Source organism: Typopeltis vanoorti, chromosome 2 (assembly GCF_054136105.1).
Source record: "Typopeltis vanoorti isolate ZY-2024b chromosome 2, IOZ_Tvanoo_1.0, whole genome shotgun sequence".
Classification (NCBI taxonomy): Eukaryota; Metazoa; Arthropoda; class Arachnida; order Uropygi; family Thelyphonidae; genus Typopeltis; species Typopeltis vanoorti.
In genome coordinates, this window is record NC_143550.1 from 135,181,789 (window position 1) to 135,204,272 (window position 22,484).

The 22,484-nt window shown below is 37.4% G+C and overlaps 1 protein-coding gene across 1 annotated transcript in view; it reads left to right on the top strand.

Annotated features, from left to right (window-relative positions):
• The window catches only part of LOC150109447 (1,5-anhydro-D-fructose reductase-like), a 193,934-nt gene that overhangs the window by 120,042 nt on the left and 51,408 nt on the right, over positions 1–22,484 (top strand). The window contains exon 4 of the mRNA XM_090402383.1: positions 19,176–19,256. Within this exon, the coding sequence (XP_090258509.1) occupies positions 19,176–19,256 (81 nt within the window). The remainder of the gene's footprint in view (positions 1–19,175; positions 19,257–22,484) is intronic.

Here is a 22,484-nt window from a genome sequence, read left to right on the forward strand (position 1 = left end):
AGCCAGACTTTCATTGAAAAGCCAGGTCAAGGGCACTGTCAGTTCCTTAGCACATTCTCTCAAAACTCGTGGCAAAATACCATCCAGTCCCATAACTTTACTGACATCTAGAGTACTTAGTATTTGGAACACAACCTCCCCCTGCACCTCTAAATCTTGAACCTGCCCTATCCTTCTAATAATTAAATTTACTCCAATAAAGTTCATTGAACAATTCCACTATGTCCTCTGCATCAGTCACTCTATTCCCATTTTTATCTCACAATGTCATTCTTCCACAGTCATTTATCCTCCTACTGGCCACATAGCAAAAAAAGTCCCTATGATTTTCCTTGGATCTAAGATCTAATCTTTTCTCATATTCCAGTTTTTCGTTCCTTACCATGCTCTTCTGACCTGTGTCTTATATTCTTCATGCATCATCTCTTCACCTGTCTCCTTATATCTCTTCCATATCCTCTTTTTTGCATGTAGCTTCTGTTTAATATTGTTTGTCATCATTTAGTAATAAAGGAATGGAATTTCTAGAAATCTTGAGAGAGAAATACCTTAGGCAACATGTAGTGGAAGGAACACCAGGTTCAAAGGTTTTGGATTTTGTATCATCTGAAGAGCTGATTATAACTGATATGTCATCTCTTGCCCCTTTTGGAGGGAGAGACCATGTGGTTTTGAATTGGAAGATGAATAGACATGCAGGAGTATCAAATAGAAGGGAATATGTGTGGAATTATAAGGCAGGTGATTATAATAGTCTTAGATATCAACTTGGGGCAGTTCATGGAGAGAGGAATTGGAAGGGCAAGATAGTGTTCATGAAAGCTCCTGATAAGATAAGCGTTATTTTCAGTTATCGTTGATAAATTTACTTTAATATTGCGTAATTTTGTTTGCCTTGCAAAAAACACACAAACTTCTGTTTGTGTATTTTTGGTGTTTATAATTTATAATTTGATAAAATACGTTACTAGTATGGCTCCAGTACGAAGGAAAATGGCGGCCAGTAATGATGGTTCGCCATCTTCTTTCAAGAATGGTAATGTAAAGGAGATGATTCAGTGTACTATCTGTGAAATGTACGCTTTGCGGAGTGCGGTTAGAGTGTGGTTAGATGATAATAAAAGAGTGAATGTGTGTAGAAAATGTAGGGAGAATGAGGAATTGAAGTGTATTTCAGATCGTGAGTGTGATATTTTTGTCAAACTTCAGAATGAAGAAAATAGGGATATGACAAGAAATGGCGAGGTTGTACCAGAGGATTGTGAGAGTGTGAATGTAGAAAGTGTGAATGATAGTATTACTGGTTTTACAGAGAATAAAAAAGATGAGATAGATGCAATGAGTGAGATCACGTTGTTGAATGGTGCGATACAAAGGGCAAAACAGCAGCTAGAGCGTATGAGCAAAAGTCGACTGAATGAACCAGCCAATAATAAAAAGTATGACAGGAAAAATAGGCATATGAGTGTGAACATGAACAAAATGAAGGATAGAGTGATGTATGGAAACTCATTAGTACGAGGTGTGTTAGTAGAGGATTTGACAAAATCGTACCAAGATTTATTAAGGGAGGGGAGTAGATATACAGACTTTAGGGAGGCAGTTGAATGTATGAATGAATATAATATGCCCCAGCGAATAAGGACAACAAATCAGAGTGGGATAGTTAATATAAGGCATCAAGGTAGGGTTGGGGCTAATGGGGGGTCTTAAATTCATGTACACTAATGCTTGGAGTATTAGGAACAAGAAGGAAGAGTTTTTGGCCATGGTTGGCACTTCCAGACCACAGGTTATTGGTATTAGTGAATCATGGCTGACTGTAGGTGATATAGCTAGTGGGATTGAATGTGATGGGTATAGTGTGTTCAGGAATGAGAGGGAGAATAAATTGGGGGGAGGAGTATTGTTGATGATAGCTGATGAGCTGCAGCCAAGGAGAATAGAAGTTGAATTGCAGGATAGAGAAAAGAGCACATTTGAGGCCATTTGGTGTGAGATTGTGTCTAGCAGAACTAAATATACAATTGGGTGCTGCTAAGACCAGATGATGGAAAAGATGGTGGTGACAGTATGCACAAGCAAATAGAAGAAATGAGTGTAAGGAGGGTAATTATTATGGGAGATTTCAACTATGGTCACATTGATTGGAGTGAAGAGAGAACACACGGGAGGAAGGAATTGGATTTTATGCAGTTATTAAGGGATAACTATCTGCGACAGCATGTAATGGAAAATACTAGGGGTCAGACAGTGCTTGACCTAGTAATAACATCTGAGGATTTGGCTGTAACAAATATGACCACATTGCCACCAATTGGTGAGAGTGATCATAGGGTCTTGACTTGGGAGGTGGCTAAAGGTGTGGAATTTTCAATTAAGACAGGGTACATGCGGAATTATCGGGCTGGAAAGTATGACAAGCTTAGGAGTTTGATTGGTTCAGTGCCATGGCATGTACAACTGCAAGGACTAGAAGTTGATAGTGCATGGGAGGCAGTTAAGAAGTGTTTGCATGAAGCAATGGCTGACTGTATACCTAGAGTCCGAATAATAAATCAAGTAGCAGTTAAATGGATGAATAACACCATTAAGCTTGAGCTGCAAAAAAAGAAACAACTATGGAGGGAATTTAAGAAGAAAGGCGACTGGCATGCACATGAACGGTATAAAGCGCAGGCCAGAAGGGTAACGAGTGTGGTAAGAAAAGCAAGAAAGGATTACGAAAGAACATTGGCCATGCAGGCTAAAGAGAATCCTAAACGGTTTTTTAGATATGTAGCAAGTAAAAGGAAAAATGTATATAGCAGAATGATTTTAAAGAATGCCGATGGTAGGGAGGTAACTGAATCAGTTGATATAGTTGAGTTACTGAGTGAGCACTTTGCAAGTATATATCATCCAGGTGGTGACATTGCAGAAACGAATAAACCAGTAGATTATACGGGAATTGTGGTGAATGAAGTGGAGGTGAGTAGTCTATTGCATAACCTCAATATCAATACATCCGTGGGATTGGATGGTATACCAGTTCGTGTCGTACGAGAAGCAGCTAAAGAATTGTCAGTACCCTTGACCATTTTGTTTAATTTGAGTCTCGGGTCTGGGTTAGTCCCGAGGGGGCGGAAAGAGGGGAAAATAGTGCCACTGCATAAAGTTGGTTCCAAGACTGCTGTTGTAAATTACCGACCGATTAGCATATCAGGAATCATTGTCAAGGTCTTAGAGAAATTAGTCAAGAAAAGAATATGGATAGATGAAAATGGGATATTGTATGGGGGACAACATGGTTTTGTGAAGGGATAGATCATGCCTCAGTAACTTGCTCACGTTCTATAACACAGTGACGGCTCAAGTGGATAGGGGTAATGGGTTTACAGTGATACTACTGGACCTTCCCAAGGCCTTTGACAGGATACCACATGGAACCCTAATCAGTAAACTGGAGCAGATGGGGATATATATAGGGTTAGTGAGATGGATAGGAGGGTGGTTGAAGGAGAGATACCAGAGAGTGGTTTATGCAGGAGTGGCTAAAAGATGGCTTGTGACTAGTGGTGTGCCGCAGGGCTCTGTTCTTGGACCACTGCTTTTCAATTTGTTCATCAATGATATAGGACAGGATTTGAGAGGAAGTGTTCACTTGTTTGCTGATGATGCAAAGTTGGGTAGAGCAATTGTGCGTGTGCAGGATGTCAAAATGTTACAGGATGATTTGGATAGTTTGGAGGACTGGGCTAGGAAAAATGGATGTCAATTTAATGTGGCAAAGTGTAAGGTTATGCACTTTGGGGTGAAAAGAATAGCAGCAGTATATCGCATTGGTGGAACCGTACTCCAGGAGATTGATTGAAGCCAGGGATTTGGGAGTGTTGGTGGATAGGGAGTTGAAGTTTAGAGGGCACATTGCAAAAGTGACTAAATCAGCTCATCAAATCACTTGACTTCTGAAAAATACTTTAACATGCAGAGACAAACTAGTTGTTGTTCCTCTGTATCGAGCCTTGATAAGACCCCATCTGGACTACTGTGCCCAGTTATGGGCACCAGGGTTTCTTCGTGATGGGGAGGAAGTGGAGAGGACCCAGAGACGAGTGACCAAGATGATAGAAGGTCTGTGGAATGAACCTTATGAGAATAGGTTGAAGATTTGTGGGTTGCAGAGATTGGACGATAGGTGAAAGAGGGGTGATATGATTGAGACATTCAAATTACTGAAGGGTTTCTACAAGATTGATCCAGAAGATATTTATGAAAATATGACTGGTGGTGGGAGGACTAGGGGCCATGCATGGAAGCTGGGCAAGAGCGTGGTTGACAAGGGTGTTAGAGCTAGACTTTTTTACTTGGAGAGTGGTGAATGAGTGGAATAAGCTTCCAGAGTCTGTTGTGAGTGCTACGACCGTGAATGAGTTCAAGGCAAGGTATGATAGATACTGTGTCAATATCGAATAGTTGTTCTTGATATGATGTTAGGGCCTCCCTCAATGAGTCTGTCGACTCCTTGGAGTTGCCCGGAACAATAATAATAATAATATCATTAGTGATTGGGAAATTGTGAATGAATATTTATTAGCAGCAATAGCAAGCTGTATACCACTATTGAAGAAGAGAACACAATTTATTGTAAAGTGAATGACAAACAATATCAAACAGGAACTACAAGTGAAAAAGAGGCTATGGAAGAAATATAAGGAGAGAGGTGGAGAGCAGATGCATGAAGAATATAAGACTCAGGCGAGGAGTGTGACTTGTATGGTAAGGAAGACAAAACTGGAATATGAGAAGACATTGGCCCTAAGATCCAAAGAAAATCCTAGGGAATTTTATAGTTAAGTGGCCAGTAGGTGGAGAAATGATTGTGGAAGTATGACATTGTTAGATAAAAATAAAATGGGAATAGAGTGATTGATGCAAAGGACATAGTAGAGTTGTTTAATGAACACTTTATTGGAATCCTGGGTGAAGTAGGTTTTAATTCTAGAAGCAGTGGTGCACTCAGGGATTTAATCTTGGGAGGGGCCGAGATTAAATCTCTTCTCATCGCTATTCTTGAAATGTATGTATAAGTATGTATTTATGACTGTAAATTTTGTGTGTGTTCACAGGATGGTTTGCCTGTTCTGAGGGATGAAAAACCCAAGTTTCCAGTTGAAAGAACCCTGTACCTCTACATGAGACTGGCTAACTCACCTTTACTCAAAAAAAAACCAGTAAAAGTTCCTCACATCATGGATAGGAATCGAAACCAGGTCTTTCCGACCAAAGGGCTTCATTATACCAACTGAGCTATGGAGGCTCTTATTGCCTTTTATAATAAAGTGAGAAGAGTGGTTGATGAGGGAGAGGCATATTCTTCCATTTTGTTGGATTTTACAAAGGCATTTGATGGGGTACTACATGATAAGCTGATATTTAAGTTGCAGCACATAGTTTTAGATATCAGATTAGTGAACTGGATTCAGGATTGGCTATCTGATAGGTATCAGAGAGTTGTGTTTGTGGGAGCAATATCAAGGAGGCAAAAGGTTACAAATGTGGGTCCTGGAACCTGTATTCTTTAACTTCTATATCAATGATGTTTTCATTGAATTGCAGGGGGGGATATTCAGTTGTCTGCAGATGATGTGAAGCTGGGAAGGGTTATCAGTAATAGTTAAGATGTGGTAACCCTGCAAGAGGATTTGAATAAACTGAACAGATTAACAAATGAATGGGGGGGGGCTCGTAGTTTAATGCAACTAAATGTAAAGTCTTGAAGTTTGGGATACATTGATGGGGGGCTGCATACTCTGTCAGAGGAACTATACCAATGGAAGTAAGGGAGGTAAGGAATCTGCGGGTGATGATTGATAGAAACCTGAAATTAAGGGAACATATTTCAAAGGTGGGGAAGGTGACCCAGAGGATTGCTGCAATACTGAGAAGGATGCTGACCTGCAGAGATAAAAGAGTTATCATTCCATTGTATAAGACCCTGATATAAGCCTCCCACAATGAGTCTTTTATCTACATGGAGGCCTGAATCATCATCATCATCATAATAATAATAATAAGGTATTAGTTGGTCCACACATGGAAGAATATTGGTTATGCAGAGAAGTAAAGTGAGTGCTGGTTGCAGAGGAATTTGGCAGATAGGAGAAAAAGAGGTGATTAAGTTAGGGTATTTTACCAGATTAATACAGAAGCTTTATTAAAAGAAGCGAATGATAAGAGGGTAAGAACAGGAGTCCAACTCTCGAAGTTGTGTAAAAGTGTGGGGAAAAAAGGTATGTGAAGTTATATATATATTTTTTTTATGTGGCAATGTATTGTGATTGTGAGAAGTATAAATGAAACTAATGCTCATTATGATAGGCTAGTTAAGTAGGTATCCCATGATGAGTGTGCTGGCTTGTGGAGATTAATGTTATAATAATAATATATTTTATTATATATTATAATAGTATATATTATTATAATATATATAGATTAAACAGCAACTTTCAGTCTCATCTCACCAGCCTTAGCTGATTATTTTATGGAGCATCTAGAAAAAGAACTCTTTGATCAGTGGCGGCTGGTGAAATTTTAAGGTGGGGGGGTGCTGCCTGTACAAAATACAAAATAAAAAATTCTTTTTTTCCTAATTAGTAACCAATTAATAAATAAATCTGTAGATTTATTTATTAATAAATTGGTTACTGATTAGGAAAAAATAATTTTTTTTTTTTTTTAAATTTTGTATAGGCAGCACCCCCACTTAAAATTTCACCGCCCACCACTGTCTTTGACACTATATTTCCTCAGCCTTATATATGGTTTTGTTAATGATATGTTTGCAGTCTGGTTCCATACTGAGTCAAAATTACTTCAGTTTCTAGAGAAAATAAACTGCTTGTACTCCTATCTCAAATTTACACTTGAACATGAATCCAATAACCAACAACCTTTTTTGGATACCTTAATAATTCGTAATTCCAAGGGTCATGTTTGAATTTTCAGTTTATTGGAAGCCAGCCTTTACTGGCAGATACATTTATTTGTACTCCCACCATCATTCATCACAGAAAATGTGTATTATGAAGAGTCTTGTAGATAGAGCTCATACAATATGCTCTTCTGATTCCCCCTTTTGTTAAACAAACTGAATAAAATTAAAAGCAGTCTGATATGTAATGGATACAGCAAAACTATCATTCAAAAAATTATTGATAATTATCATCCTTCTACAGACTACAATACAATGTGAAAAGAATTTCAATATCCTATCTTAAAGGAGCCTTGGAACAAACAGCAAAGATTGAATCTATATGCTTCCTTCAAACCAACTCAGAAACTGTTTTCCTTTCTACCATCAGCGAAGAATACATGACACCCTTTTTCCTTACAATGCATCTATCAGGTACTTTGTTCATATCATCTTTGCTATTTTGGACAAATTGGCCATTCTGCCTTGATTAGAATTGAAGAACATCAAGACAACGTCATTTTTGGAGTCTGACAAGTCTGGCCTTGCTTCTCATATTATTGACACTAGGCACAGAGTTTTTTGGAACCAGCCAAAACTTCTTCACTCAAGCAAGGTCATATTCAATTGTATTTTCCTTGGAATATGTAAAATGCTAAGAAATTGTCCAAACCTGAACTGATCAGACTGTATGCCAATATCCAAGTTTCGAGAAGTGGTCACTATTGTTCATAAGTTTTTTTGTGTGTGTGTGTGTGTTTTAAATTAGTAATTATTTAAATTATTTTTTATCTACGCAACTTTCTACAATTGTTACTTTGAACTTTAATAGGGGAATATTATATACTTCAGCTGCAATCGAGACATGAGCTGACATGATTTATGACTTGTTATTGTGATTCATGCTTTGAGTGTAATTAACAGTCTCTCTCTCTCTGATGATGAATGCATAATGTTGGATGAAATATATTCGAGTTTTTGAATAAAATTCTATATAATTTTTGTGTGCTATGATGAACTTGAAAGAAGAATAATTGAATCTAGAGAAATATCGCTTGATTCCTCTCATATTAATAACAGCCTTAGCTACAATATTTCTGATGTACACATTGCTACTCTCCAATACTGGCGCACTTGTGTCAGCTCATGCACGTAGTCAACTTCAGTTGGAACTCAAGCACGCATTCCTGTTTTTAAATGTACTTGTGTGTTTTAAACTAGATCTGTTAATGTATTTTATCATGTCTCTGTTATTTTTTTGTAATTCTTTGCCTGTGATACCTGAAGAAGTTGAATCTCAACAAAATTAGTCGTATCTTAACATTAAACTTTTCTTTCTCGGTATACAGTCATTTAAATCCTTTTTTATATACATTTTCTACCGAGTAAATTATGATCAATAATATATATATATATATATACATATATTATTAGAATTCATTTTTACTCAGTTGGAATATTATGGAAAAGCTTTAATGACTGTTACCGAGAGATAAAAAGATGACAAGATATATTTAAAAAGAGATACTACTAGTTTACTAGTTTCATTGAATAGATCAACATCCTCAGGTATCACAATCAAAGAAGTATATAAAAAATTACAGAGACTTAAAATTGTAATAACAGAACAAGTATAAAAAGACAGTAGCATGTTTGAAAAACAAATGTGAGTATGAGTTCCAAACAAACATATACTACGCGCTGTCGCGAGTGCGCCAGTACTGAACAGAAGCAACGTGTGCATCAGAGAGATTGTAACTCAGGCTGTTGTTGATATGAGAGGAATCTAGAGAAATTTCCCTGGATTCGACAATCTTTCTTTCGAGTTCATCGTAGCACACATGGATGTTAGAAGTTTGAGTCCAGTTTACAATGTGTTGGCGGCCTTCGTCTGAGTTAGCTGAAAAGAGAACGTGGCTAGAGAGAGCGCTAGCTCTAGTCCTGTTATAGGAGATATCTCTACGGTGTTCATCCAAACATAGAAAGATGGATTTAGCAGTCTGCCCATAGTATGGCTTTCCACAATCACACAAAATCCTGTACACTCCTGGAAACTGAGTAGGAAGATGTTTCTGTTTGTGTTTGCTAAGTAATGAACGAAGTGTTGGAAGCATAGTGAAGCAAGTTTTGAAGTTAAATTTCTTGAGAATCTTGGCCAGTTTTGGTGAAAGAGAGCTGATGTAAGGCAAGGAGATGAAGACTCTTGGGGAAGAGGGATCTTCAGAAGTAGTTGAGTGCCTGGGGGAAAGAAATTTGTCAATTTTCTTTGGAGAGAAACCATTGTTAATAAAAGTTTTTTTAAGAAAAAGGAGTTCATTTTCAATTTCTGTTTCTTCTGTAAGTAATGATTTGGCTCGGTGAGCTAAGGAGGAAATAATACCACATTTTTGTGGGGGATAGTGATGGGAGGAAGCATGAAGGTATCTATCAGTATGAGTAGGCTTTCTAAAAATTGAGATTTTAATGCTCTCAGCACATCTGGTTAGTTTTAGGCCTAAAAAGGGAAGGCAGTCATCTGATTCCAGTTCGAAGGTGAAAGAGATTTTTTCATGGCACTTGTTTAGGTGGTCTAAAAATAAATACAGGTTATAGTTAAGGGCATACACTTTCCTACTTATAATCTCTCCAAATATCTTGGATAAAGGAAATCGCTACACTATGATACTGTTGGACTTTGCAAAGGCATTACACAGAATACCACATGGAAAAGTATTACATGAGTTGGAGGAAATGGGAATGGATATGAAGTTGGTGGCATGAATCAGAGAGTGGTATATGGTGGAGTGGAATCAAAGCAAATGAGGGTTATCCAAAAAACCATGTGAAGTGTCCCAAGGCTATGTACTAAGGCCACTACTCTTTAATTTGGATATTAATGATATAGCAGAAGATTTGAGCAGGGGGATATTCAGCTGTTTGCTGATGATGACAATGCAAAACTGGAGAGGGCTATAGTTGATAAAGGTGATATAAATATCTTGAAGGATGAAGTAAATAAATTGGCAGCGTGGGAAAAAGACAATGGTTGTCAATTTGATATTGTAAAATATAAGTTAATGCACTTTGGTTACATACTTCGTATCATAATTCATGATACTAGATTATAGGAAATTGATGAGTCCAGAGATCTCAGGGTAAAAGTGGTGGATAGAGATTTCAAATTTGGAGAAAATGTTGCAAGAGTTGGCAAAATACCTCAGAGGATTACTTAAATGTTGAAGAATCCATTTACAAGTAAAGATATTATTATTATTATTATTATTATTATTCTGGCCTCCATGGAGTCAAAAGACTCATCGTGGGAGGTCCTTTCTAAGAAACACAAATCTATCAAGACTCATTGAGGGAGGTCCCTCCTAGGAAACCCAAAGTCTATCATACCACTCCTTTAATGCTCACCACTCTATCAGGCAATGCATTCCTTGGTTCAACCACCCTCCATGCAAAGAAACCACTCCTCGCCCTCTGGCTCACAGTTTCCTTTCGTAACTTCCAGGGATGGCCTCTTGTCATGACTCCTTCCTGCTGTTCAACCAAGCGAAAGAACTCCCCAGTGTCAATCCTGTAACAATCTCTCAACAGTTTAAAAGTTTCAATCATATCACCTCTCCTTCTTCTATCCACCAAACTCTGCAGTCCACACTCCCTTAGCCGATCCTCATAACTAACATTGTACAGTCCTGACACCAACTTTGTTATCTGCCTTTGTACCCATTCCACAGTTAATTTATCTCCTTCAAATCATGGGGACCAGATCTATGAACAATAGTCTAAGTATGGTCTGATCAGAGTCTTATACAATGGAATGATAACCATTTTATCTCTGCAGGTCAGTATCATTATTGCAGCAATCCTCTGTGTTACCTTCACCGCCTTTGCAATATGTCCCCTAAATTTCAGGTTTCTATCAATCATCAAACCCAGATCTCTTGTCTCCCCTACTTCCTCCAGTATAACTCCTCCCATAGAGTATGCAGTGTCCCATCGATGTTTCCCCAACCTGAAGACTTTACATTTTGCTGCATTAAACTGATAGCCCCATTCATTTGCCTATCTATCTAGCTTATTCAAATCCTCTTGCAGGGCTACCACATCTGCACTATTACTAATAACCCTTCCCCGATTCGCATCATCCGCAAACAACTGAAAATCCCCTTGCAATCCACGGACAATGTCATTGGTATAAAGGTTAAACAATATAGGTTCCGGTACCGAGTCCTGTGGAACCCCACTTGTAACCTTCTGCCTCTTTGATAGTCCCTCACCATACACAACTCTCTGATACCTATCGGAGAGCCAATCCTGAATCCAGTTGACCAATCTGACATCCAGACCCATGTGCTGCAACTTAAATATCAGCTTATCATCTGGCACCCTGTCAAATGCCTTCGCTAAGTCTAAGAAAATGGCAATACATGCCTTTCCCTCATCTAATGCTCTTGTAACTTTATCATAAAAGGCTAGCATATGAAAACAAGAAAGCCAAGTTGACTCTCACAGATAACATTACCCTCATCTGCCCAATGCTGTATACGGTCCTTCACTACTTTCTCCAAGATCTTACTAACTACTGATGACACACAAACTGGCCTATAATTAGACACTTCCAGTCTGCTACCGCCCTTATGAAATGGCACCATCTTACATTCCTTCCATTCCCTGGGCACCTTTCCCACAGCCAGACTTTCATTGAAAAGCCAGGTTAAAGGCACTGTCAGTTCCTTAGCACATTCTCTCAAAACTCGTGGTGAAATACCATCCAGTCCCAAAGCTTTACTGACATCCTGAGTACTCAGTATCTGAAACACACTCTCCTCCTGTACCTCCAGACCTCGAACCAGCCTTATTCCTCTAGCATTAAAACTGACTCCTCTAGGATGAAATACTCCAATAAAGTGTTCATTGAACAATTCCACTATGTCCTCTGCATCAGTCACTCTATTCTTATTTTTATCCCACAATATCATTCTTCCACAGTTATTTCTCCTCCTACTGGCCACATAGCTAAAAAATTCCCTAGGATTTTCTTTGGATCTTAGGGCCAACTTTTTCTCATATTCCAGTTTCGCCTTCCTTACCACACTAGTCACTCTCCTGGCCTGTGTCTTATATTCTTCATGAATCTTCTCTTCACCTGTCTCCTTATATCTCTTCCATAGCTTCTTCTTCACATGCAATTGCTGTTTAATATTGTTTGTCATCCACTTTACTCCAAATTGTGTCCTCTTCTTCACTCATGGAATACAGCTTACCATTGCTGCCAACAAATATTCCTTCAAAATTTCCCAAGCACTAATGATATCCAGTCCTTCCAATTCCTCCCTCCATGAAACTTCCCCAAGTTGACGTCTAAGACTATTATAATCACCTGGTTTATAATTCCACATATGTTCTCATTGATACTTCTGCATGTCTATTCATTTTCCAAGTCAAAACCATATGGTCACTCTCTCCAACTTGGGGAGATGTCATCTCAGTTATTATCAACTCTTCTGATGCCATAACCAAATCGAAAAGTCTTGAGCCTCTTGTTTCCTCTGTTACATGTGGTCTAAGACATTTGTCCCTCAAGACTTCTAGAAATTCCATTACCTTATTGCTACATGCATCTTCCTCTCCCCAGTTTATACTGCTGTAGTTAAAATCTCCCTTAACAATCATTCTTCTTGCACTTGCCACACTCATCTGTCTCAACATCTCCTGGTCCCCACCCTCTGTGCTCCTGGGCCTGTAGCAACACCCCACTAAATATCCTGTCTTGCCTGCCTCCACCTCACACCATATGCTTTCAAAATTCGTTTTCAAAATTTCACAGCCTTCGAGGTAATTATCCCTCTTTATAAGACTATGATTCAGCTACATGTTGACTACTGTGCACAGATTTAGTCATCTATGTTTCTAGAAGACCACGAGGTGGCGGAGAGGATTCAGAGATGAGTGATCTAATCTAAGGACAGAAGGTGAGTGGGTGTTGCAGAGTTTAGCTGACAGGCAGAGGAGAAGGGGATATGATAGAAACTTATAAGTTACTAAAGAGATTCTATAAGATTTACATGGAAGAAATTTTTCAATACATGGGGAGAAGGGAGAAAAACAGTGGTCACATTTGGAAGTTGTCTAAGATTGTTGTTAGCAAGTGTGTGCAGACTAGGTTCTTTACTTGGAGAATGGTGAATGAGTGGACCACCCCAACAGTGAATAAGTTTAAGGGGAATATATGATAGATATTGTGTTAATGGATAGTGTGGGTCTCCAGCAATGAGTGTTTTGACTCCATGGAATACCCATATAAATAATAATAATAATAATGTGGTCTTCAGAGCTTCGCAGATAGGAAAAGGAGAGGTGATATGATTGAGATGTATAAGCTAGTGAGAGGAACCTACCAAATAGATACAGGAGAATTATTGCATAGGATAATGGGTGATGCAAGAACATGAGATCATCCCTGGAAACTGAACAAGGGTCATGTGAGTAAAGAGGAGAAAGAGATTTTTTATTTGCCAGGTGATGAATGAGTGAATGAATTTTCCGCAGTGGATAGTGAGTGCTCCATCATTGAATGTGTAATCTTTAAAGGTACCTATGGTATAACTATAAACAACAAATTAAATGATAACCACAGTAATTAACTTTAATGTACTTTCATTAAAGTTAATTACTAATGTAATAAACTAAATTAAATTATCATTGAATGTGTTCCAGGCAAGGTCTGATAGTTATTGTGGTTTTTTGGGAATGTTCGACCTCCCACGATGAGTTTTCAAACTCCATGTAAGTAATACTATATTAAATGTGCAATTCATAAAGGTATTTCACCCTTATGAATATTACATGCAGAACATGACTAGTGAATGAACAGGAGTTATATTGGGAAATGTGTAAACTTGATGTTAATAAGGCTATAGGGCTGCATGATCACTGTGTGTTTTGAGGGAATATTCCAGAGAATTAATTAACAACAGGTTTGATATATCTTTTTAAGAGAGCAAATCACAGAATGAGGAATTGGATGTAAAGGAGATCATTAATACTTGGGCCACACTCAAGCACTATCTGTCAAAGTTAGTGTGTGGATGTATTCCAAGGATCAGGAAGATAAGTAATAAAAAATTGTTTTGCATTATAAACGAAGTGATAGGATTAAGTCTTTGAATTATTGGCCACTGTAGGTTTGGAGTTGTAGTTTAAAGTGTTAGACAAGCTAGTAACGATGACGATTCAGAATTGAGTTGATAACAGTGGCACTTTCTTTGATAGACAGCATGGGTTTGCTTAAGGAAGATCATGGTTTAGCAATTTACTTAATTATTATAGCAAGGTGACAAATGTATTGGACAAGACAATGCAGATTCATACATAGTGGTAAGATTTTGCAAAAGCCTTTGGAAGATTGCTGCATGACAAGCTGTTAATTAAATTGGAAGAGGTGAGACTGAATAGTATATTAGTGTGCTGGATTGGAAATATGGGCTGTCTGTTAGGCATCAGTAAGTTGTGTATGGTGGGGTGATACCCCCAGAAGTAGAAAGTCACTTGTAGTGTGCACTAATGCTTTTTTAGGCTAACTTGTGTTGTGAATGATATTTGGAAAGATTTAAATGATGATATGCAGTTGTTTATAGAAGATTCAAAGTTGAGATTCAAAGATTCAAAGAAGATTCAAATGGGGAGTAGCATAGATGTTGTGGCTTTGCAAGAGGACTTGGATGACTGTAGTGAATGGGTAAATGAGTGTGGATACCAGTTCAGTGTTACAAAGTGTGTGGTTTTAAAACTAAACTTGGGAAGCAAAGATGGGATACAAGCAATGTTCCCCCTAATTTTTTGCTGTGAGTGTGCACAGAAATTTGCATGTGTGCAAAATTTGCCTTCTTTTGAAAAGTATGTGCGCACCCATATGAGTCACCATACTGATCATTTAAGCAAAAAAGTAAAAAGATTTTAGTTCACTCTTTACCTTCTGGTATCAATGGGACGTCAGCCAGGTTACCCCAACTCCCCACCGTGTTCCCACACACGGCAGTAGCCTCCCCAGTAAACAGTCGGAAATCACAATTCACACGCCTTGGGCAGGATTCGATCCGGGGATTTCATGCATGCAAGGCCAACACGATACCGACTGTACTAGACAGGATTCTACGTGTGTGTATTATTACCATCACCAAGTAAGTTGTGTGACATCAATCACAGAGCTAACATAAATATTTTATATGTATTTAATATTGATCTGATTAGAAGTAAGAAATAATGTAAAAAAAAAAGATAACATTAGTGACTGATTGCCTTTAATTAAATTTTCTAATTTTGCAAATAACTCTAAACATATGTAATAAAATATTCCCATTACTAATTCTCACCTTGTTAAACATTCATAATAAGTCCGTTACTAATTCTCATCTTGTTTAGTTCTAGCTTCTATCTCTTTATTTTTTCTCTCTTCTGTCTTTGGCATTCACCCACTCTTTATACACACTGTCTAAATTAATTGAATTTCCATATAATTGGTAACTTTTCACTCTCATTAGCATATCCAAATGACATTCTCCTAAACAGTTTCTAAGTTGGTTTTTTATTTGATTCATTAGACTAAAACTTCGCTCACAGCTTCCTTGCACTAGATGCAAGGAAGGTCCCTCCAATATCCATCAACTTTGCCAAATCACAAAATTGCTCATTTTGAAGAGCAAATACAACCATTTGTGTAAAATTTGATATCATTTTGCATTTAATTTTTTCTTGTACAGAAAAATTTGAAATCATTAAACTGACTAATTATTTCTGTGGTATCATCCAGAAAATCATGATATTTAAGACAAAGGGCATCAACATATTCACTACCACATGAGAAATCACAATGTGAAATAGAGGAGATATCAAACACTGACCATTGTTGTGTCTCATTCTCAGGGATAGGACACTCAGGGATATTGTTTATGTCCTCTAAATGTGGACATAAACAATTTATAAAATTTAACAGTGGCCTACTATCTACTGGTTCAGTCTCTTCTTGTTTAAGTAAAGCATTTACTCTGTCACTCCAGCAAGCGTCACCTTACAAATACTGATTCCTGATTTTGTTAATCTTCCCTCTGGCAAAATGATGACTGTCTAGTGGTGTAAGGTTACTCCTTTCTAAGATTTTGAACAGGGAAGCCATTTCTTCAAAAACATCACTTCAAACATTAACAGCTACTTTGAATGTCATCATCATCATCATCATCAAATTCCTGCCATGTACCCTCAAGGGGTGTACTTTGAATGTCACGTTAGTTAATTTATTGTGACAATAATTAACCACGGAATCATTTGATTTGTCTTTTTCAAAATATGTGATCAGTCCCTCATAGTTTCTTATTATTGCTTGTAATGCAAAATGTCTGGATAGCCACTGCACTTCATTCAGTGGTCTGAAGGCAATAGTTTTATTTTCAGATGCCTCGACAATTTCTTTAAATTCATGTCTTTTCACTGTGGAACGAGAAAAGAGTGTGTACACTGTTCTCATTAATGTATCAATATCTCTGATTAGTTTAATTTCCTTCCATGATCACAGATCCCCAGATCCTCACGGTGAGCTACACAGTGTTGCTGGACAAGGATGTGGAACTTCTAATTTAAGTTTTGCAGCGACACCATTAACTTTGCCCAGCATCACTGCGGCTCCATCAGAGGTAAACATCACCATTTTTTGGAGATCAAGTTTCTTTTCTTGATAAAACTGTTTAATAGTTAACACAATGGAGGAGGCATCGCATGCCTGCAGCTGAATTATTCCAGTACAGATTCCATTACAATCTTTAGGTCTAAACTTAAAATAGAGAATGAGACATTTGTTAACACTTATATCAGTGCTTTCATCAATGGTTAAGGTGTGGAAATTTGCAGATGCAATTTGCTCAAACATGTCATTTTCAACAATTAAATTGATTGTTTCCAGAAATTCAAATGCATAATTTTTGCTTCGCCAGCTGTCTGGGAGTTGAACATACATTTCCATATGTTCATTAATATGTTGAACTGAAAGTAAAGAGTTATTCATCTTAACAACTAATAAGACACTGTCAATAAGAACTTTAATCTGCTCTGGGTTTGATCGTTTTCTCTCTAGGTCATCTAAACTTTCACGTAGCATACGCAGTACTCCTGTAGCTGGCAATGAACAATTTTGTTGCCTAAGTTTGTGTACACCATTCAGATGTATTTTACTTGTCAAATGGCATTTCAAAAAGTTCAACTTCCAAGTGACATCAAACTTCTTCCCATTAGCAAAATCCCCAGCAACCTTTGCATCATGACAATAAATACAAACAACACCAATTGTAGCATCATACATAAATATTTCATGCAGCTGAATGTTTATTAACTCATGAGCTTTTGGCATAGCAGTTTTCACTATTTCATCCAGCCATTCACTTTTAAAGCAGTTAGAGGTTCGTTTTCGCTTCACACCTTTTGCTTCCTTTGAATTTGACATGGTGCATCAGTTTTTTGCAATTTGGTTATTTGAAGAATGTTTTTTATTGTTTTTATAAATTTGCAAATGTATACTATTCACTGAATAACTTGGCAAGGCAAAAGCTGAACCAACACTAAACATTGCCGAGGGCAACACAAGAACTAAAAGATATGCCTAGAGGCTAGATTTAATTAACTTGGTTGTATCTCAATGCATGTACATGAATGTTATTATTTAGTCTACTATTTTAAAATTCCTTTTAAAAATTAGAGAATTTTGAAGCTCTACAATATTTTTAATTGTACTCTAATTTAAGTTTTTAAAAGTATTTAATTATTTTTATTAAAATTATGAAACCATTGTTTTAATTCATCACGATCTTGAACTAATTTGATCAGCCAATCACGTTTGGGAATTTTCCATGAGTCAGGCCTGAGATGTAAACAAACCGTGGCCATTCTATATGCTACTTAAAAATTACACATTTAAGCCACACCCCTTTCATTTTGGAATCAAATCGCTAGCCTCAAATAGGGTTACTGTTAATAATTTATAAGTTTTGTGCAACTTCGAGAATGTAATTTTTTTTATTTGTACGCTAGTTGTAAAACATGTGTGCATGCGCACAGCTTAGAGGGAACATTGGATACAAGGTATCTCAATGAAGGTGGTGGAGACAAGAAATCTCAGAGCGATTGTTAAAATTATGAGGAAAGCACAGCAGATTATAGCTTTGATGCAGGGGACATTGACCAGAAGAAGTAGGGTTATTATGGTTTCATAGTATAAGGCTTTGATTGGGCCACATGTGGATTACTATGCAACAGATTTGGTCACCTGGTTTTCGAAAAGGTATTGAAAAGGGTAATTGACCAAGGTAGTTTCTGGTCTCAGAAATGTTAGGTATGAAGAAAGATTTAGGATATGCAATTTACAGAGTCTGGTGGATGGCAGGGGGGGGGTATATGATTGAGACATATAACTTGGTAAGGGTTATTATCACATTAATGTGATAAGGTTTTTCATAGAATGGGTGTGAGATGGTTGGGGAGCAAAAGAAAAACTGCACAAGAAAGGCCCTGGAAACTGTCTAAGAAAGGTGCAGGGGGGAGGGGAAACAGATGAGGACTAGTTTTTGCATGGAGAGTGATGGGTGATTAGAATGTTCACAGGCAATGCATTCTAATCATTCAAAAGACATGGAATGCATTTAAGACAGTATGATAAGGTAAGTGTGTGTGTGTGTGTGTGTGAGTGAGTGACCGACCGACCGACCGACCTCCTATGAAGAGTCTTTTGATTCCACTGAGGTTTCATGATGATGATGATAATAATAATTTCTTAGTATTATTGTTCCCCCTCTTCTTTTTTGTGGTATATTACTCAGGAAAGGAACATCATGAAATAGTACCACAGGCACTCATCACAGTGCTTCTCAAGATGAATCTGAAAAAACAAAATTATATGATTACAATTGCATGATATTTACTTATGCCCAAATTGTCTGTGTGAAACTTTAGTTTGACAGTGCTAGCTTGCAGTCATTTTCTGTTGTTTTATTTATTTTTTTTTATAGTTTTACTATGGTGATAATTTGCTCTGACAACAAAAGACTGTCTGATGACTATGCCAAAATATTGGATATAAAGGCTGTTTATTTGAAATTGTCACTATAACCAAATGCTATTAAGAAGTTTTAATGATTAACAAACATCACACATGAGTTTAACTAACTTTGATGATTAAAATATTCACTTTTCTTAGGATGGTGAAGTAATGTTTCCAAAAGATGATAGAACTGGGAAAATAATACACAGCGATATTGATTATGTGGAGACATGGAAGGTAATTGTTTATTGTGGAATTCTTTGTTGCATTACATTACAAGCACATCATATAATTAAGATTTTACTACTTTCACATTTTTAATTTGGTTGTTACTGTTCTGTTAAATTTCGATTATCAGGGAATAATTAATTCTTACGCTATATATTTAAGTTTGTTTTAACTGGCTCTTTGATAAAAATTCTTTAAATAGTAAGACCTAACACTCTAACACCATCTTATGCCCGAGTACCTAACTGAATTTTTTTTGCATTAGGATAGTAATACTTCTAAATGCAATTAAGAGTTTTGAATGGGTATTGGAAATAGCAATAATAAAAAAGAAATAAATCAGTTTGGTCTAAAATATTGATCATATTACATAAATAGAGATAAATCTTTCTTAATTTTTAATGACATTTCACATGTTAAAATTACGAGTCACATCCAGAAAGTAAGGTCCGTTCAGAATTTACCACCAAATAAGATATGGGAGAGAGAATTGTGCATGCTTGGTAGCAGAAATTGACTCATTAGCTAGCTGTTGACCATTTTACTTTTGTTCCATTATCGTTCGACATCTTCTACAAATAATTGATAATGAGTGCTGTGATAAAAAAAAAAAATCTCACTACTTGCGGGATATGACTTTTGTAGGTAGAAAACAATAGTACTACAGAAATTCACTGATGACTGTGTAAGGTTTATGGGCCTAACTTAATGAGTGACCATAGGATTAATCAATGGTGTAGTTTGTTTAAATAAGGACACAACAGTGTTCACGATGAAGAGCACAGTGGCCAGTCAAGTGTTGTGACTGACGATTCGGTGGAAACGATGAACATTAATTGTGGCTCCTACCTCGAGAAAATCAATAAGCAAAATCCTTTTTCTGTCTCATATGACAGTGGCCATAATTTTTTTGACCTGCTTTTGGAGATGATGAATGTCGCCACTGCATTGATTGTTGTTTTGACTTGACATTTGTAATAAATTCCATGTTCATCACAATACGAAAAAGAACTTCATCTCCTTCATTTTCATAATGCTCCAGAAATTTTCAAGCAGATTCCACTCATTTCTGTTTATGTACATCACTAAGCACATTTGGGACCCATGTGGAACACAATTTCTTATGCTCTAGCTTTTCTGTCACAATTTCATGAATGACTGAGCATGAAACTTCCAGGAATTCAAAATAAAGTTCTGTAATTGTGAAACAGCAATTCTCAGAAATTTTCATGTTCACTGTTGCCACCAAGTCATCTGTCACTAGACTTGGCTGGCCACTCTTCATTGTGAACATTGTTGTGCCCTTCTTTAAACAACACCATTGCCAACCCTATGGTCGCTCATTATATTAGACCCATAAACCCTACACAGTAATCAGTAAATTTCTGCATCAGTATTGTTTTCTGCAACAAAAACAGTATCACACCATGAACTTCGCAACTGTTGGGATTTTGTATCATAGCACTCATTATAGATTATTCATAGAAGACAACAAATGATAACGGAATGAAAGTAAAATGGTCAGCAGCTAGCTAATAAGTCACTCTGTGCTACCACACATCTGCAACCCCACTCCCATATCTAATTTGCAGTAAATTCTGAATGGACCTTACTTTCTGGACATGCCTTGTATAAAATAATAAAGAAAAATAAAATAAAAGTAATACTAATATAATAATAATATTATTATTATTAGTAGTAGTAGTAATAGTTGTAGTACTGGTATCAAGTATCATCAGGACTCAATGGAGACCACATAATACCCACACCAGTTTTCTTCAATTCATTCATACTACCTGCACTTGCCACCTCCAAAGGCAATCCATTCCAATCATCATGCTCTACTCTATGAAAAAAAAAATCTATCTAACACTCTCCCCTCCACACCATCACCTTCTTGACTGCATTCAAATCCTTCTGCAGAGTCACATCTTCTCTACTTCTAATAGTTTTCCCAACTTTATATCATATGAAAACAACTGCACATCATGATTTAAATCTCTCTCATATTATTATTAACACCTAAGTTAAAGATATTGGAAGAGGGTCATCCTGTTCCAGGATACTTGCAAGTATATACTTTTACACTTTGCAAAAGTATATCATCCAGGTGGTGACATTGATAAAATGAAGGAACCATTAGTTTATGCGGGAATTGTGATGAATGAAGTGGAGTGAATAGTCTATTACAGAACCTTAATGTGAATACATCTGTGGGATTGGATGGTATACCGGCATGGGTCTTGCGTGAAGCGGCTAAGGAGTTATCAGTGCCCTTGACCATGTTGTTTAATCTGAGTCTCAGGTCTGGTTTAGTCCCGAGGGCGTGGAAAGAGGGGAAAATAGTTTCACTGCATAAAGGAGGATCCAAGACTATGGCGGCAAATTACCGACCGATCAGCATATCAGGAGTCATTGTCAAGGTCTTGGAGAAAGTAGTCAAGGGAAAAATACAGGGATGGATTGATGAAAATGAGATACTGTATGGGGGACAGCATGGTTTTGTGAAGGGTAGATCATGCCTCAGTAACTTGCTCAGGTTTTATAACAAGGTGATGGCAGAACTGGATAAGGGAAATGGGTTTACAGTGATACTGCTGGACCTGGCAAAAGCGTTTGACAGGATACCACATGGAATTCTAATCCGTAAACTACAACATATGGGAATGGATATAGGGTTGGTGAGATGGATAGGAGGGTGGTTGAAGGAGAGATACCAGAGAGTGGTTTATGCAGGAGTGGCTAAAAGATGGCTTGTGACTAGTGGTGTGCCGCAGGGTTCTGTTCTTGGACCACTGCTGTTTAATCTGTTCATTAACGATATAGGGAAGGATCTAAGTGGAACAGTTCATTTGTTCGCTGATGATGCAAAGTTGGGTAGGGCGATAGTAAATGCAGAAGATGTCAAAGTCTTGCAGGATGACTTAGATAGATTGGAGTTATGGGCTAAGGAGAATGGATGTCAATTTAATGTGAAAAAATGTAAGGTTATGCATTTTGGGGTGAAAAGATTAGCAGCAGTATACCACATTGGTGGAACTGTACTCCAAGAGATTGATGAGGCCAGGGACTTGGGAGTGTTGGTGGATAGGGAGATGAAGTTTAGGGGACACATTGCAAAAGTAGCTAAATCAGCTCATCGACTCACTTGGTTGTTGAAAAATACCTTGACGAGAAGAGACAAGCAAGTTATTGTACCTCTGTACTGAGCCCTGATAAGACCTCATCTCGACTACT